The 18,697-nt window shown below is 45.3% G+C and overlaps 1 protein-coding gene across 8 annotated transcripts in view; it reads left to right on the top strand.

The window, feature by feature from the left end:
• The window catches only part of LOC129812676 (myelin transcription factor 1-like protein), a 149,629-nt gene that overhangs the window by 43,455 nt on the left and 87,477 nt on the right, over positions 1-18,697 (top strand). For 7 of the 8 annotated variants that reach the window (XR_008753043.1, XM_055864441.1, XM_055864445.1 and 4 more), the window contains exons 2-4: positions 5,299-5,414; positions 7,854-7,908; positions 8,452-8,485. Coding sequence is in view for 7 of the 8 variants with exons in the window: in XM_055864441.1 (XP_055720416.1) it covers positions 7,854-7,908; positions 8,452-8,485 (89 nt within the window). In the remaining variant the exon portion in view is untranslated. The remainder of the gene's footprint in view (positions 1-5,298; positions 5,415-7,853; positions 7,909-8,451; positions 8,486-18,697) is intronic. The other variant, XM_055864442.1, reaches the window with a different exon arrangement.

The following is an 18,697-nucleotide window of genomic DNA, read 5'->3' as shown; positions in this document are numbered from 1 at the left end:
CTCCCTCTCTCTACCTGTTCTCTCCTGCCCTCTCCTCATGCTCTCAGTTCCCTCTCCCTGCCTTCTCTCCCTACCCCCTTCCCTCAGTCGCTCGCCCTCTCTCTCTCCCCCCGTCGGTCTGATTGCCGTCTGGCATCTCTCACCTGAGTGTTCTACCCAGCCTCATTGTGCTGGTGATTACCCTACTGTGGGTAATTGCAGTGCCGTGGCTGTGGATGGTATTTCCTCCCAGAATCCCCAGGCTCCCAAGGGGCTCTGCTTTATGGTGTGTGTGTGTTTATATGTGTGTCTGAAAGTGTGTCTGAAAGTGTGACTGCTATTGCTTCAACCTCTCAAGTCCTTGACCCAAAAAGGGGGTGAGTTTGTCTGTGCTATTGCTGTTGAATGAGAAAAGGCAGAGAAGGAATATCTGTTTCACCGGTCATCGAGTTCTATTTCCATCCATAATTATTTGGATCAAAAAACAGTTTTAGGGGAAGGAATGTAAAACATTTCCCCAGCCACCTCCCCCATCTTGGCAGCTGCAGAGACAACAACGTTCAAGTTAGAATCAGAGTTGCTGGTGCAGGATCTCCTGTCTCCCTTCGTCTGCTTCTGTCTATCACTGTCTTCCCTTGTTCCCTCAACCCTGTCTTCACAAGCCTCTCCATCCACCATACTGTCTGTCCTCTCTCTCTGTCTTTCCTCAGTCTCATACTGTCTCCCCCTCAAAAGCCACCCACAGACCGTACAATTTTGGACTTGGCATGCCACGATTTTGCCTTCCCGGCCTAAATATCCACATCGTGGGCAATATACGTAGGCCGTAAACGATTGTCGGACGTCTTAGCTCGTTCAGTGTGACAGGGTCTATGTCTGCCGATTAAGTACCGTTACGCACGGTCCTAGGCTCCGGCAAAGTTCTGGCTGTGTCAGAATATTTTTTGCCTTTATCGTGTAGTGTGGCTGTTGTTACGAGTCGATCTTGGTGAGTGACCAATAGGAACAAGGCCGGCAGTGAGTTTGCACACAATAATAAGATTATTGTGAATAGTCAGAATAATATAGTAGTTTGATTTACACCTTTACATGCTGTGCAAGAAGAACGATTTCCCTAATAACTTTGTTTACATGGCACATCTGAAATCAGGCTACCTGATAGGGTTTTGATAAATGCACAAAATCGCCAATTCAAATGAACGTTTTACCACAGCGACCATGTTATTTTGGGGAAGACTGTTTGATTCACTTCACTCACACATAAGCGTAGAGAGGTTGGCAATGCTGGTGCTGGCAAATACACCGCCGCAGTTGATGCAGCCTACCTCGGCTGATTTAGCCTCTCAAACCAATCGCAGCATGTGACGACAGAATTGAAGCAAATCGTACAGTCTGTCCAGGTTGATGTCAAGATTTGAATTTGGTATCATCGCACAGTGTGACATGTGATAACTGTAAGAGACTGAATCCGATGTACAGTAGTCTGCATTCCCATGGCTTTCTCCCACGTTCTTGCTTCTGTCTACCCCATGTAAGCCTGTTGTTCCCTGCCTCCTTTCGGCCCTCTCCCCCTGTCCCTACCTCTCTGATGAATCCTTCTTCTTCTGCTGGACTGCTACCTTCCCCTTCTTCCCCCAGACTCCCCCAAGACCTCACACCTCCATGACATGTGGAGATTACATAAATGAGTAATGGCATCACAGCCTGCATCATGACAGGTCAATGATCACCTTGCCTCCCCAGACTGGCTGTGCCTTCCAAATGGCCATTGTGTTTTAAAGAGACCTGCTTCTAAAGCTCTGATTACCAAGGCAGTTCTCTCTCTCTCTCTCTCTCTCTCTCTCTCTCTCTGTGTGTGTGTGTGTGTGTGTGTGTATGTGTGCACGTGCGTGCGCGTGTGCGTGCACGTGTGTGTGTAAAAGAATAAAGGCGTGAAAATAAGAGAAAGGAGAGGGAACGAGAGCGAGAGAGAGATAAAGGAGAGAGAGAGAGAGAAATGACAAAGAATATTTAGATAGAGCTCCTCTCCTCCTCTGTGCTGCGTACACACATTCCGCAAAATGTAGGTCAGGCAGCCCCAGTCACTCTTAAAAACTGAAGGCTATTTTAGGCTTGCGTGTGTGTAATGTGTGTGTAATGTGTGTATGCGTGTGCCTGTGTGTGCCTGTGTGTATGTGTGTGTAATGTGTGTACATGTCTGCCTGTGTTTACATGTGTGTAATGTGTGTACATGTGTGCCTGCATGTACATGTGTGCCTGTGTGTACGCGTGTGCATGTGTGTACGCGTGTGCCTGTCTGTACGCATGTGCCTGTGTGTACGCGTGTGCCTGGGTGTGTGTCTCGTGCACAGTCTCCCTGAGCCTATCTCTCTTCTGTGGACTTTCATTGCAAATGGTTTTCACAGGCACCACATGTCAGGCAATATACAACTGCTATTTACAGGCCATACACCCTGGCTCTGATAAATATCACTTTTGAAAAGGGCTAAGTCCATCCTCCCACCTCTATGGGTTATAAAATAACAACAATTACACAAACACACCATCACTCACTCCAAAAAGTGTGTGTGTGCGGCGTTAGTGCATATGTGTGTGTTTGTGTGGATTTGTAATGTCTGTCTGTCTGGGCTGTAGTCAGTGCTGCTACTGCCTTGCTGAGGTCACTCTGTCACTGTCCTTGGTGCTGAAAGAGTAGCACACACTAACCATAATGAATACCATCTCTGCTGTAGGAATGGATTACTAAAACACACACACACACACACAACCCCATAGAGAGAAGTAGGCCAAGGCATTGGGATGTGGGAAGCTACAACACGACACGTCAGGGCTCTGATTTCATCCCCTGTCCCAAATCAAGGCCTTAATCAGACCAATCAGAGAGCAGGGCCAGCGGCACTCAGTGTCTGATTAGAGAACTGGGGGACAGGGAGGAGAGGGGTGAGTGTGTAGAGAGAAGGGAGAGAGGAGAGAGAAAAGAAGAGAGGGAGACTCTGAGTTGAGGGAAAAGTAAAGGTTTACGGGAGGAAGGAACTTTTTCTTGTTCTTTTTTTGTAGGAGGGGATGTAACTCTGAAACGAGGGCTGAACGCTGATAGTAGATGTCTCCTTCCCAGGGAAGCAGAGAGAAGTCTTTTGGGCATATGCTTTAGGGTTTTTGTTATTTTTCAACTACAAAAGTAGACAGAGAAGAGAGAGAGGAAGAGAGAGAATGAGATAGGAAGAGAGAGCAGGAAACAGAATGAGAACCCCCAGTGGTTCAAAGGAAAACTGTGAAACACCCCCCCCCCCCCCCACACACACACACACACACACACACACAAACACACCCCGACGCCCCTATCTCCCTAGCAGTATTCCCAGCAACATATTGTGTTGCACAGCTGGCTATTGTAAGCTTTATTGTAGAGATGTGGTAATGTCTGTGGACTGCAGTTCTGGCTGTGACTGGCTATTTGGACTTCATGGTTGTGTGTGTGTGTGTGTGTGTGTGTGTATGTGTGTGTGTGTGTGTGTGTGTGTGTGTGTGTGTGTGTGTGTGTGTGTGTGTGTGTGTGTGTGTGTGTGTGTGTGTGTGTGTGTGTGTGTGTGTGTGTGTGTGTGTGTGTGTGTGTGTGTGTGTGTGTGTGTGTGTGTGTGTGTGTGTGCGTGTGTGTGTGTGCATACATATGTGTGGGTCTGACAGTCTCCCTGAGGAGGGCTTCATTCATCACTGCTGCATCATGAACACCTCCTCTGCTATCTCCTGGACACTCCTCCAATTAACATGCAGGACCGACACAGAGACAGGGAGGGATGGAGAGAGAGGGGAGTGGGGGGTGAAGAAGGGAAGAGAGTGAGGGAGAGAGGGAATTTATATATGCCTACCTCTGCCTGTTAAGATAGAGGGCCCGGCAGCCTATTTAGTGGGTGTGAAGCAGCAACAGTTGAGTAGGAGTTGCATTTATAAGTGTACAAATTGTAAAAATGGCTTGCATTCATTGACAAAAATAATAACTTGCAAAAATAATAAACAGTTGGCCAATAGCAGTATTACCTTGACTTGAGGATAGAAGCCTAAGCGCTTTAAACATCAGGCAAAACACCCATAAACACACATCAGAGTATAGACCATTTGTGGTCTTTACATGGTTATAAAGCATAGTGTTTGATTGTAGCCTAGTAGCGATAGCATAATTAACTTAGCAAACAATGTTGGGCGTGCAAAAATATGGCGGCCTCCATGTACTTACCACAAATGCCCCATTTGCTAAGTTCGCCGTACTGTAGCTTGCTCTCTGTTACTCTTTCTATATCTGCATTGGCAAAGCATAGGCCTAGGCTACACAATACCAATTCTAGATCCCAGACGCAGGAAACTTGATGAAACTGGAACAGTAGACTGTGTTCGTTTGTGTGGGGAGCAATGGAGGGAAATGTTGTGACCTGACGTCACACTGCCGAAATACCGAAAATGGCTCTCGCACTCTCTCTCACTTTCTCTCACAGTGCATCCTCTGTGTTCACCATACATCTTGCTCTGCGTTTCGTCTCTTGCTCTTTGTTTGTACCTGGGCGTCTGTGTTTTGAGAGGCAGTGTTATTGCCCTGGTCAGGGGAGATAAATAGGCCTCTTATATCTGGACTGTTTTACATCAGCAGTGGTTGAACCTCCTTGGAGCTGCCAAGCATGCTTTGTCCACCCAACACCCCTTTCTCCCTCGATCCCTCGATCCCTCTCTCCCTCTCTCTCTCTCTCTCTCTCTCTCTCTCTCTCTCTCTCTCTCTCTCTCTCTCTCTCTCTCTCTCTCTCTCTCTCTCTCTCTCTCTCTCTCTCTCTCTCTCTCTCTCTCTCTCTCTCTCTCTCTCTCTCTCTCTCTCTCTCTCTCTCTCTCTCTCTCTCTCTCTCTCTCTCTCTCTCTCTCTCTCTCTCTCTCTCTACTATCTATTTTTCACTCGCACACTTTCTCTCTCTCTCTCCCCCGCTATCTTTGTCTCTTTTCAATTCATAGGACGGCAGAGTTGAAGAGAAATCATGGAGGGTAGCATGGATCATTAGCCATATTTTTTCCCACTTCCTGCAGAATATGATAGATCTAGCTAATTACCGCCTTGCCAAGTCTATTTCACAAAATGACAAGCAGCTATCGGGAGGGAGGAAATCACATTCACTCCGTATATAGCATACATGTTATACTATGTGACTATTCATGAGTCTATCATCAGCTTCCTTCTCCAAGGAAGGAAACTCAAGCCAAACGCTATCATACAGCGTGGGTAATTATGATTTGCATGGAGATTTGAATTCCTAAGTATGGATATTGTTTTTTAATTCTTTGCAGAAAATGAACTTGAAAGAGTGGTGATCCCTTTCTCTCCCGTCAAACGTCTGCTGTTGTGGGCAACGGAGGAAGCAGAGGTCTGGACCAAAGAGCAATCTCACCCCAAACCCTTTCAGGTACAGTTAGCAACCATTTCAGTCATAATGATACGTTACATCTTGATAATCTCATAACCCTGTTTTAAGATGTCGAGCCACACCTCTGTCATACTCAATCCCAACCATTAAAGGCAAAGATACAAAACTCTGTCACACCCAAACCTTTCCACAAGCTCGTCTCAGAGTGATAGCTACCTACCTACAACAACGACACTCACTGGAGAAAATGTTGACAGCAGATTTCCATCCTTATCTCTCCCTCTCTATCTCCCTCTATCTCCGGCACCCACTCAGTTGCTATCAGCCTGGTCCTTCACAACTATTCAGATGCACTTAGATGGAGATAGCATGCATGTTTACTGTCACTGGGTGATGCATGGCGTAAATACCTAGTTGCAGTGAAATTTGATCATGCAAGTGTGGTTTTCGGAAACCTCCCCAATGACTCACTGAGGAATACCAACCCAGGCTGAGGAGTGGGGCGGTGGAGAGGTGTGGGGGGGGTGTGGGGGTAGCACCATATGCCTGAGACATATTCTCCCAGAACTTCAAGGTGAAACAAAGGAAAACCGATAACGATGTGAATTGTGGTCCCAGCCCCTACCACACACACGCACACGCACACGCACACGTACACGCACACACACAGAGGGCACAGAAAGGGCACGAATGAGAGTTATTCTGCCTCTTATCTGCAATATACAGTATAAATACGGTAAAACGGTATGAACATTGGGGAAACAGATCTTCCTTATCTTTCCATTACTGCCAGCTATTACATCTGTGACATTTGTGTAAAAAAAACGGGCGCGTGAGGAGGGTGGGGAGGGTGAGGGGGGCTCATAACACCCAGAGGGGCGGACGAGTCTCAGACAGGCTTTCAGGGACCTGGGCACCGGTCTCACAAGGGGCCTTGATGGAGGAAGTGGCGTCGACGGAGATGCTGTTGTTGTTGTCATGGCGGCTGAGAGAAGCCCTTAGAGAGAATCTGACAGCTGTAGATAGGCATGGTGTTTGTGTGTGTGTTGTGTGTTTGTCTGTGGAACTCCCTCACTCACCATAGCCAGGAGGAAATAGCTCACGTTGTGTTTTCGGACATAAAGTGTAGCACTGTTGAGGTCAGGTGTTGAGTGCTTCCCTTATGGTTGTTGAAAAACACCAGTGCAAAGCAGAGCATTATCATGTTGAGCCTGGCTAGTCTCAGCAGGTGACGACTAATTGAGTTTCTATCATGCAGTTCATTCATTGTCCCTCATATTTGCTCCTTTGCTCTGTCTGTCTCTCGAGAGCCAAATGTCAACGTAAATAGAGTGTGATGAGTTGGGCCACACGGATTGATAACTTCTTGTTTTTTCCCCCTGAGGTAGGATTTCCTCTTATTACCATGGAAACCCCTGTGCCGCTCCACAGAAATATAATTTCAGGCTCTCCTCCTCCTCCACCCCCCCTCCCAAAAACACCCCGCCGTTCGCCACACTAATAAGATTTACTAGGTACCGTTGGCTTTGATCATTTTATTTTCCCCGTTTGAAACATTTATGGCCAGCATTAAAAAAAACACGACGGCTTCCACCATTAGGACTGACGGCTTCAGTGGCACTTTAATAAATCATGGAGCCTTAAAGAGACATCCAAACCCGGCTAGCCTGTGATAGTCCACAACTCAGCGAGCGCTCATATGTTCAGTAGCATGAATAACAGAATGCGCCCCTTTCAACTCATCAACGGTTAATGCTCCTCTGACCAGGCAGGATCCACTTTTACTGTGTGATGATGGCTCTAGTATGGGAGACATTGTGGAGTGGGAGTGATGTGATATCTGTGAGATTAAAAAGAGGATTTACTGATGAGACATTGATTTGAGAGGCATGCAGAACATTGTGTACACAGTGAATAATGTGGTCAAGCGGAATATGGGAGGGATATAATTATACTCTATATATATGACTTTGTTTGAGGAATGAGCCAAGTGGTATAAAGCAAAGATGACACCTTTAGGTAGAAAGTAGTACAGGTGCCCTTTAATGGAGAAGCGTGACTGTGTTGGCGAACGATGGAATATCATAATCCGTACACAAATATGGACCAGAAGAAGAACCAATGCAATTATGCATTTGTTTTCACAGTACATTTGCATACATATTTCAAAGCACCATGAAGGAAAGGTTTGGGTGACATTAGCACCTGGCAAAATCTACATTTCTTAATCCTTTAAAAGAGAAAATAAATGCAATTTCACAGTGTCAGAAACAGTGAAGCTTTGGCACTAGGCAATTACTGTCGGGAGAAATTGGGGTGTAGGTGTCTCTGTGTGTGTTCATAAGAGAGAGTGACAGACGGGCGGCCGGGCAGACAGACAGACAGACCCAGGTGCCAGGCCGTGAAAGCCACTCTTCTCTTGGCACAGGCCCTGGCAGGGCTTCTATCTCTGACTATCTGTTTGTGTCTCCTCTGCAGATGGAGGTGAATGCAGACGAGAAGCGCCATCGCACACGCTCAAAAGGTATCCGAGGTGCGTCTGCACTCTCCTCAAATCACTGCAGGCGCCACTCAGGGTGACCTTACCCCAACCCACAAGCACACACGTACACATAAACACACACAAATACACACAAACACACACACACAGGTCTCTCACTCACTACTTCACTCTTCTCCTCACACTGCCTCTCACCTCACAAGTCATCCTATATGAAACACTCTTGAATTCACAATTCTCCAGGCAGTCTATCCAGCCAATTACATCGTGCTATTGTGCCTGCCTCCATTGAATATGGTTTTCACTGTTTTTAACCTTGATGAAAGCATGCTTTTAAGATATAGGGATTACTCTTTTTCTTTCGCATCCCCTCACTCATTATTTTCTCCCCATCCCTCTCTGCCTGTCCTCTCTCTTCCATCTCTCTCTTGCTCCCCTCTCTCTCTCCCCTCCCTCCCTCTCCTCTCTCCCCTCTCCTCTCTTCCCTCTCACTCATCTCTCTCTCTTCCCTCTCTCTCTTCCCTCCCTCTTTCCCCATCCCTTTCTCCCCTCTCTCTCTCTGCCTGTATTTCTCAGTGCCTGTGGAACCAGCGATACCAGAGCTGTTCAGGTCAGTATTACTGATAAACATTGTCCCTGTTCCCCTGCCTTTCCAGCTATCCCCCATGTGTGAGTGAAAGAGGGAGGGAGGTAGAGAGGGGGAGGGAGAGGCTGAGAGATGAAAGGCCACGAGGGCCGATAATGGCTGTGGAGTACTCCCAGCCTCTCAGTGTGCAGCGAGAGACGAGCACTACAATCACCTCTTCAGACAGGAGGGCGACGCCATTTACTCTGCATGCTACTTCCTTGGGCTTCCTCTCTCTTTTATTCTCATCTCTCACTTTCTCTCCCTTATTCACTCTGTATCTCACTTCATCTGTACCAATCGCTCTCTCGCTCTTTTCTCTCTAACTCTCTTCCTTTCTGTCTCGCTATCCCGTTTCTCCGTTTTTTTTCTTCTCTATCTATCCTGACAAACCCTATTGCCAGTAAATAATTAAAGTCGAAGTTCTCTTTGATCAAATCTAACTTATTAAAACCCACTGCAAACTCCATCGTTAGCCTGTACTGACAGGTGGTTAGACCTGTCAGTACAGTGGGCATAAGATGATCCTGAATTGACCCTTGTGTGTTGTCCCTGCTAACTAAGTTCATTGAATTGATACCAATCATACCAAGATGGCATAGCAGTCAGACGTCCTTTGTCCTTTGTCTTGTCGTGTCCCGTGTATATATATATTTACATCTTTCTTTGCATATCTTTTATATATTTTCTTTTCCAAGAACTCAACTTCAAAACACTCTCCTGTAACCCGCCCCACCAATTAAAAAAAAAAAGTATTATTTACCTCAAATCTGAAATCCACAATAGAAGCTAGCCAGAAGCTAACCAGAAGCTAGCCAGAAGCTAACCAGATGCTAGCCAGAAGCTAGCCAGAAGCTAACCAGAAGCTAGCCAGAAGCTAACCAGAAGCTAACCAGAAGCTAGCCAGAAGCTTTACTGGCTAACGTTAGTATTCAGTTAACCACGGTTTGTGGTCATCATCTATCCTTTTCTCCAAAATAAAAAAAATTACCCCCTTTTCTCCAAAATTTCGTGGTATCCAATTGTTAGTAATTACTATCTTGTCTCATCGCTACAACTCCTGTACGAGTTCAGGAGAGACGAAGGTTGAAAGCGATGCGTCCTCCGAAACACAACCCAACCAAGCCGCACTGCTTCTTAACACAGCGCGCCTCCAACCCGGAAGCCAGCCGCACCAATGTGTCGGAGGAAACACCGTGCACCTGGCCACCTTGGTTAGCGCGCACTGCGCCCGGCCCGCCGCAGGAGTCGCTGGTACGCGATGAGACAAGGATATCCCTACCGGCCAAACCCTCCCTAACCCGGACGACGCTAGGCCAATTGTGCGTCGCCCCACGGACCTCCCGGTCGCGGCCGGTTGCGACAGAGCCTGGGCGCAAACCCAGAGTCTCTGGTGGCACAGCTAGCTGCGATACAGTGCCCTAGACAACTGCGCCACCCGGGAGGCCCCATCAGCTATCCTTTAGCTCGAAAAGCTATCACCAGTTTTGTACAACTCGACTCAAACCAGAGCATACCGGACCTATTTTCTCTCCATATCCCCGGATTTCATCCGCAAGCTCTGGACATTTACACCTGGATCTCGCAGCTAGCTAGCTGCTATCCGAGTGACTTTTGGCTTACGTCGGTCCTGGAGCAAGCATCAATTATTCCGGAGATAGCCAGCTGAAGAGTTCCATCAGCCACTCCTGGGTTACAATCACCTATCCGGACCCGTTTTACTGCCGATGCAGAGCCCTACCGGGCCTTCATGACTGACTACCGATGTTATCTGCCCGAGGGAGTTATCCAACTGGCACCTCCTTCGCGACGTTACCTGAACGCCCATCTGCGGCCCGCTAATCGTTAGCTGTCTTATCGGCTGCTATCGGACAATTTGTCTTGGGTCACTATAACTATATATATTTTGCCAATTGGATTGATTCCCTCTACCGCACGGAACCCCACTAATCTACCGACGGAAACGCACGAGGTGGCTAAAAACAGACCTCCATCCTATGCTAGCTTGCTACTGATGGCCTGGCTAGCTGTCTGAATCGCCGTTACCCCAACCTCACTACTCACTGGACACTTATGATCACTTGACTAAGCATGCCTCTCCTTAATGTCAATATGCATTGTCCATTGCTGTTCTAGTTAGTGTTTATTGGCTTATTTCACTGTAGAGCCTCTAGCCCTGCTCATTATACCTTATCCAACCTTTCAGTTCCACCACCCACACATGCGATGACATCACCTGGTTTCAATTATGTTTCTAGAGACAATATCTCTCTCATCATCACTCAATACCTAGGTTTACCTCCACTGTATTCACATCCTACCATACCTTTGTCTGTACATGATACCTGGAAGCAATTTTATCGCCCCCAGAAACCTCCTTTTACTCTCTGTTCCGGACGTTCTAGACGACCAATTCTCATAGCGTTTAGCCGTACCCTTATCCTACTCCTCCTCTGTTCCTCTGGTGACGTAGAGGTGAATCCAGGCCCTGCAGTACCTAGCTCCACTCCTATTCCCCAGGCGCTCTCATTTGATGACTTCTGTAACCGTAATAGCCTTGGTTTCATGCATGTTAACATTAGAAGCCTCCTCCCTAAGTTTGTTTTATTCACTATTTTAGCACACTCTGCCAACCCGGATGTTCTAGCCGTGTCTGAATCCTGGCTTAGGAAGACAACCAAAAATTCTGAAATCTCCATCCCTAACTACAACATTTTCCGACAAGATAGAACGGCCAAAGGGGGCGGTGTTGCAATCTACTGAAAAGATAGCCTGCAGAGTTCTGTCCTACTATCCAGGTCTGTACCCAAACAATTTGAACTTCTACTTTTAAAAATCCACCTCTCTAAAAACAAGTCTCTCACCATTGCCGCCTGCTATAGACCACTCTCTGCACCCAGGTGTGCTCTGGACACCATATGTTAACTGATTGTCCCCCATCTATCTTCAGAGCTCGTGCTGCTAGGCGACCTAAACTGGAACATGCTTAACACCCCAGCCATCCTACAATCTAATGCTTGATGCCCTCAATCTCACACAAATGATCAATGAACCTACCAGGTACCACCCCAAAGCCGTAAACACGGGCACCCTCATAGATATCATCCTAACCAACTTGCCCTCTAAATATACCTCTGCTGTTTTCAACCAAGATCTCAGCGATCACTGCCTTATTGCCTGCATCCGTAATGGGTCAGCGGTCAAACGACCTCCACTCATCACTGTCAAACGACCTCCACTCACCACGGTCAAATGCTCCCTGAAACACTTCAGCGGAGCTAGACAATCTGGACCCTTTCTTTCTAAAATGATCTGCCGAAATTGTTGCAACCCCTATTACTAGCATGTTCAACCTCTCGTGTCGTCTGAGATTCCCAAAGATTGGAAAGCAGCTGCGGTCATCCCCCTCTTCAAAGGGGGGACACACTCTTGACCCAAACTGCTACACACCTAAATCTATCCTACCCTGCCTTTCTAAGGTCTTCGAAAGCCAAGTTAACAAACAGATCACCGACCATTTCGAATCCCACCATACCTTTTCCGCTATGCAATCTGGTTTCAAAGCTGGTCATGGGTGCACCTCAGCCACGCTCGAGGTCCTAAACAATATCTTAACCTCCATCGATAAGAAACAATACTGTGCAGCTGTATTCATTGACCTGGCCAAGGCTTTCGACCCTGTCAATCACCACATCTTCAACGGCAGACTCGATAGCCTTGGTTTCTTAAATGATTGCCTCGCCTGGTTCACCAACTACTTCTCTGATAGTGTGTCAAATCGGAGGGACCTGTTGTCCGGGCCTCTGGCAGTCTCTATGGGGGTGCCACAGGGTTCAATTCTTGGACCGACTCTCTTCTCTGTATACATCAATGATGTTGCTCTTGCTGCTGGTGAGTCTCTGATCCACCTCTACGCAGACGACACCATTCTGTATACTTCTGTCACTTCTTTGGACACTGTGTTAACAACCCTCCAGACGAGCTTAAATGCCATACAACTCTCCTTCCGTGGCCTCCAATTGCTCTTAAATACAAGTAAAACTAAATGCATGCTCTTCAACTGATCGCTGCCTGCACCTGCCCGCCCGTCCAACATCACTACTCTGGACGGTTCTGACTTAGAATATGTGGACAACTACAAATACCTAGGTGTCTGGTTAGACTGTAAACTCTCCTTCCAGACTCACATCAAACATCTCCAATCCAAAGTTAAATCTAGAATTGGCTTCCTATTTCGCAACAAAGCATCCTTCACTCATGCTGCCAAACATACCCTTGTAAAACTGACCATCCTACCGATCCTCGACTTTGGCGATGCCATTTACAAAATAGCCTCCAATACCCTACTCAATAAATTGGATGCAGTCTATCACAGTGCCATCCGTTTTGTCACCAAAGCCCCATATACTACCCACCACTGCAACCTGTACGCTCTCGTTGGCTGGCCCTCGCTTCATACTCGACGCCAAACCCACTGGCTCCAGGTCATCTACAAGACCCTGCTAGGTAAGTCCCCCCTTATCTCAGCTTGCTGGTCACCATAGCAGCACCCACCTGTAGCATGCGCTCCAGCAGGTATATCTCTCTGGTCACTCCCAAAACCAATTTTTCTCTGCTGCCAAAGACTCAAAAACTCTGAAACTGGAAACACTTATCTCCCTCACTAGCTTTAAGCACCAGCTGTGAGAGCAGCTCACAGATTACTGCACCTGTACATAGCCCATCTATAATTTAGACCAAACAACTACCTCTCCCCCTACTGTATTTATTTATTTATTTTGCCTCTTTGCACCCCATTCTTTCTATCTCTACTTTGCACATTCTTCCACTGCAAATCTACCATTCCAGTGTTTTACTTGCTATATTGTATTTACTTCGCCACCGTGGCCTTTTTGCCTTTACCTCCCTTATCTCACCTCACTTGCTCACATTGTATATAGACTTTTTCTACTGTATTATTGACGGCATGTTTGTTTTACTCCATGTGTAACTCTGTGTTGTTGTATGTGTCGAACTGCTTTGCTTTATCTTGGCCAGGTCGCAATTGTAAATGAGAACTTGTTCTCAACTTGCCTACCTGGTTAAATAAAGGTAAAATAAATAAATAAATAAATTGCATGTACTAGACGCCCAGGGGTATGAGCAATACCGTTGGGGGTACGCCAAATAAAAATGTGATTCACATATTCAAACAGTCCATCTATATTTTCCAATGGGGTTATACATTTGGGTGAGTTTTTTTCTCACCTGAGTAGCCTTGTTTCACTTCCAAAAATAAAATTAAACCATCTAGCGTTCAGCGAAATAACAACACAATGTCAAATACAGGTAGCCTCACATTAAGCGTTACATTAAGGGAATTCCACTAACGGCCCGTATGTAGCCACCTGAAGCTGCTGCTCATTCCTTTTGCTCGAAAATGGATAAATGGTAAAAAAAAAGTAAGACCCGTGTTCATACCAGCTCTACCTGCACCCGTCGACGACACAAGTTGTTCTGCTTCCACGAGCACATCCAATGCTAGCATCAGTAATTCTACATTTGTTGTTAGCCCAGCTAGCATGGACACTAACAGTTGTGAATCTGATGCAACCGAAGAGCTACTTCCCCCTTTTCCGGGAAAGCACCGAACAACAGACAGGGACGTTGTACCATCGAAGAGGTGCAAATATGATGAGGATTACATTAATTTGGGTTTCACTTATATTAGGAGTAGTGCCTTTCCTCAGCCACAGTGTGTTATATGTGCAAAAGTACTATCTGATGAAACCTTCACTCTTCCACAGACATTTAGAAACAAAACATGCCAATTTGAAAAATAAACCACAGGAGTTTTTGGAGCGAGAATTAAGACGACTTTCAAGTAGTAAGACATGTATAAAAGCAACAGATACCATTAATAAGAAGGGGCCAGACGTGTCTTATATAGTGAGCTACCGAGTGGCTAGGACAGCAAGCCCCATACTATTGTGGAGGACTTAATTCTTCCTGCTGGGACAATGGCTGGCTTTTCCCTTAGCATGGCTGGGACAATGCTGATGGAAAAGGCCCAAAAACTATACAGACAATGCCTTCATCAAATAACACTGTTTCACGACGCATCAGTGACATGGCAGGAGACATTTTGAAACAATTACTGCTTCGCATACAAGCCAGTGAATTCTATGCGTTACAGCTGGATGAGTCAACAGACGTGGCGGGTCTGGCATACCTCCTGGTATATGTCCGATACGTTTATGGGAGGTCAATTAACCTGTCTAGGTTGAGTGTGCCGCTAGCGGCACTCCCCCCCCCACCCCCACTGAAAAACCAGTGCCGCGAAATTCAAAAAAAATATTTTTTTTAAATATTTAACTTTCACACATTAAAGTCCAATACAGCTAATGAAAGACACAGATCTTGTGAATCCAGTCAACATGTCCGATTTTTAAAATGTTTTACAGGGAAGACACAATATGTAAAGATGTACATCTATTACCTAAAAACACATTAGCATAATCCACCATCTTTTATTTGTCCACCAACACCAGTAGCCATCACCAATTCGGCTAAACTAAGATATTTATAGCCCCTAACCAAGAAAAAAACTCATCAGATGACAGTCTGATAACATATTTATGGTATGGGATAGGTTTTGTTAGAAAAAAGTGCATATTTCAGGTAGATGGCATAGGTTACAATTGCACCCACCGTCACAAATGGACTAGAAAAACTACATTGAGCAACGTGTTTACCTACTTACTAATCATCAAACATTTCGTAAAAATACACAGCATACACGAATCGAAAGACACAGATCCTGTGAATACAGACAATATTTCAGATTTTCTAAGTGTCTTACAGCGAAAACACAATAAATCGTTATATTAGCATAGCACATAGCACATAGCAGCCCAGCATTGATTCTAGCCAAAGTGGGCGATAACGTCAACATCGCCAAAAATATATTAATTTTTTCACTAACCTTCTCAGAATTCTTCAGATGACACTCCTGTAACATCATATTACACAATCCATATAGAGTTTGATCGAAAATGTTTATATTTAGCCACCAAAATCATGGTTAGACAATGTGAAATGTAGCTCAGCTGGTCAGAAAATGTCCTTGCGCCACTTAGACAGTGATCTACTCTTATACATAAATACTCATAAACGTGACTAAAAAATATAGGGTGGACAGGGATTGATAGACAATTTAATTCTTAATACAATTGCGGAATTACATTTTTTAATTTATCCTTACTTTTCAATACAGTTTGCGCCAAGCGAAGCTACGTCAAAAAACATGGCGTCCTAAGCCACTAAAATGTTTCGACAGAAACACGATTTATCATAATAAAAATGTCCTACTTTGAGCTGTTCTTCCATCAGTATCTTGGGCAAAGGATCCTTTCTTGGGAGTAATCGTCTTTTGGTGGAAAGCTGTCCTCTTGCCATGTGGAAATGCCAACTGCGTTCGGGATGAACTGAAAGCGTGCCCAGCTATTCACAGCGTTAAAGAAATAAATGTCCCAAAATCGCACTAAACGGATATAAATTGCTATAAAACGCTTTAAATTAACTACCTTATGATGTTTTTAACTCCTATAACGAGTAAAAACATGACCGGAAAAATATAACAGGCTAAACTAACGCTTGGAAAAATAGCAGGTCGATGTCCTCCACGCGCATTACGCAGCAAGAAAAGAGTTCCTACCTACAGGGTTTTTTTATTTATAGGGCCTGTGAACGCGCAATCGACCCCATTGAAATCGTCATCACGTAAAGGCATCCAGGGGAAGACGTAAGCAGTGTCCGTATAGTCATAGCAATAACAGTGCCCTTTTAACTGACTCCAGAACAGTGGCCAACATTTCTGAAATCTGACTCCATGTCAGGGAAATTGCTGTAGAATGGGCTCTGTTCCACTTAGAGACAAAATTTCAACTCCTATAGAAACTATAGACTGTTTTCTATCCAATAATAATAATAATATGCATATTGTACGATCAAGGATTTTGTGGGAAGCTGTTTCAAAAATTACACGATTAGCATAAATAGTCTCAACAGCGCCCCCATCCTCAACAGGTTAAGGAAGACATCCTCTTCTGCAAACCACTGGAAACCACGACAATAGGAGATTGTATTTTTAAAGTACTGGACAGCTTTGTGACATCAAATGGACTTTGGTGGTCAAGATGTGTTTATCTGTACTGATGGCGCAAAAGCCATGACAGGGAGACATAGTGGAGTGGTAACGAGCTTAAAGTTTTCTTTACTGACCATAATTTTCACTTGTCTGACCGCTTGCATGATGACGAGTTTCTCACACGACTGGCCTATCTGGGTGATGTTTTTCTCACCTGAATGATCTGAATCTAGGATTACAGGGACTCCGCAACTATATTCAATGTGCGGGACAAAATTAAGGCTATGATTTAAGAAGTTGCCGCTCTTCTGTCTACATTAACAAGGACAACACGCAGGTCTTTCCATCATTGTATGATTTTTTTTGTGTGCAAATTAACTCAAGCTTACAGACAATGTCAAATGTGATATAGAGAAGCACCTGAGTGAGTTGGGTGCACAATTACGCAGGTACTTTCCCGAAACGGATGACACAAACAACTGGATTCGTTATCCCTTTCATGCCCTGCCTCCAGTCCACTTGATCTCTGAACAAGAGAGCCTCATCGAAATTGCAACAAGTGGTTCTGTGAAAATTGAATTTAATCAGAAGCCACTGCCTGGATTGGGCTGCACTCAAGAGTATCCTGCCTTGGCAAATCACACTGTTAAGACACTGATGCCGTTTGCAACCACGTACCTATGTGAGAGTGGATTCCCGGCCCTCACTAGCGTGAAAAATAAATACAGGCACAGACTGTGTGTGAAATTTTTTTTAAGACTGAGACTCTCTCCAATACAACCCAACATTACAGAGTTCTATACATCCTTCAAGCACACCCTTCTCATTAACCTGTGGTGAGTTATTCACCATTTTCGATGAGCAAATAAAGTTTTATATGTAAGATGGGTAAATAAAGAGTCAAATTATTGATTATTATTATATTATTATTTGTGCCCTGGTCCTATAAGAGCTCTTTGTCACTTGACACGAGCCGGGTTGTGACAAAAACTCACACTCGTTGTAACGGCTGTCGTCTTCCTCCTCGTCCGAGGAGGAGAATTTAGAAGGATCAGAGGACCAATGCCCAGCGTGGTAATTGTTCATCTTAATTTAATAAAGGTGAACACTCAAATACAAAAACAACAAATGTGACAACCGAAACAGTTCTATCTGGTGCAGACACACAAAGACTGAAAACAACCACCCACAAAACCCAACACAAAACAGGCTACCTAAATATGGTTCCCAATCAGAGACAACACAAAACACCTGCCTCTGATTGAGAACCATATCAGGCCAAACACAGAAATAGGAAAACATAGAAATACAAAACTAGACTGCCCACCCCAACTCATGCCCTGACCATACTAAATAAAGACACAACAAAGGAAATAAAGGTCAGAACGTGACACTCGTTCTTACATTTAATGAATGCATCGTATAGTGTGTGTGTGGCAAGCTTACAATGATGACAAAAAACAACATTTGAGAGTGCACTGACCCTGGTGCTAGATGGGGTACAGCTGGTGGTTGAATGTTTGAAGGTGTACGGGACTATAAAAAGTTTGGGAACCACTGTCCTAGACCATGAAACCCATTGATGGGATCCGCCCACTGGATCTCCCTGCATCGATGATGGACAACCTTACATTGGTGCTCCAGTTATCCACTAAGAGTTCTCATGTATGTCTTATATTTGGCCATTTAATCCTGGTTCAAAGATACTTTTATACTTTCATCCATGGGTTTAATTAAGTCCTTTACAGGCTGGGATAAGTTTTTTTGAGACATAACATTCTGGACCCACATATCAATAAATAATATCCCACCTGGACGCCTACAGTATAGCTTTCTGATTTCCACAGACAGTGTGGCTCCCCATCTCTATCTCTCTCTTCCTCCTCTTTTCTTTCTTTCTTTCTCTCTCTCTGCTCTCTCCCTCTCTTTCCTTTCTCCACCGCTGCCTGCAGATGGCAATTAGTCAGCGGATCGATGGCCAGCCCATCTCCAGGCCGAGGCGTCCATAATGCCGATAATGCCGCTCGATGGCGTCGCTCCCCAGAGAGAGGATAGTCATCAGGGCAAAT

Source organism: Salvelinus fontinalis, chromosome 16 (assembly GCF_029448725.1).
Source record: "Salvelinus fontinalis isolate EN_2023a chromosome 16, ASM2944872v1, whole genome shotgun sequence".
Classification (NCBI taxonomy): Eukaryota; Metazoa; Chordata; class Actinopteri; order Salmoniformes; family Salmonidae; genus Salvelinus; species Salvelinus fontinalis.
This window is presented reverse-complemented; position numbering and strand designations above follow the sequence as displayed.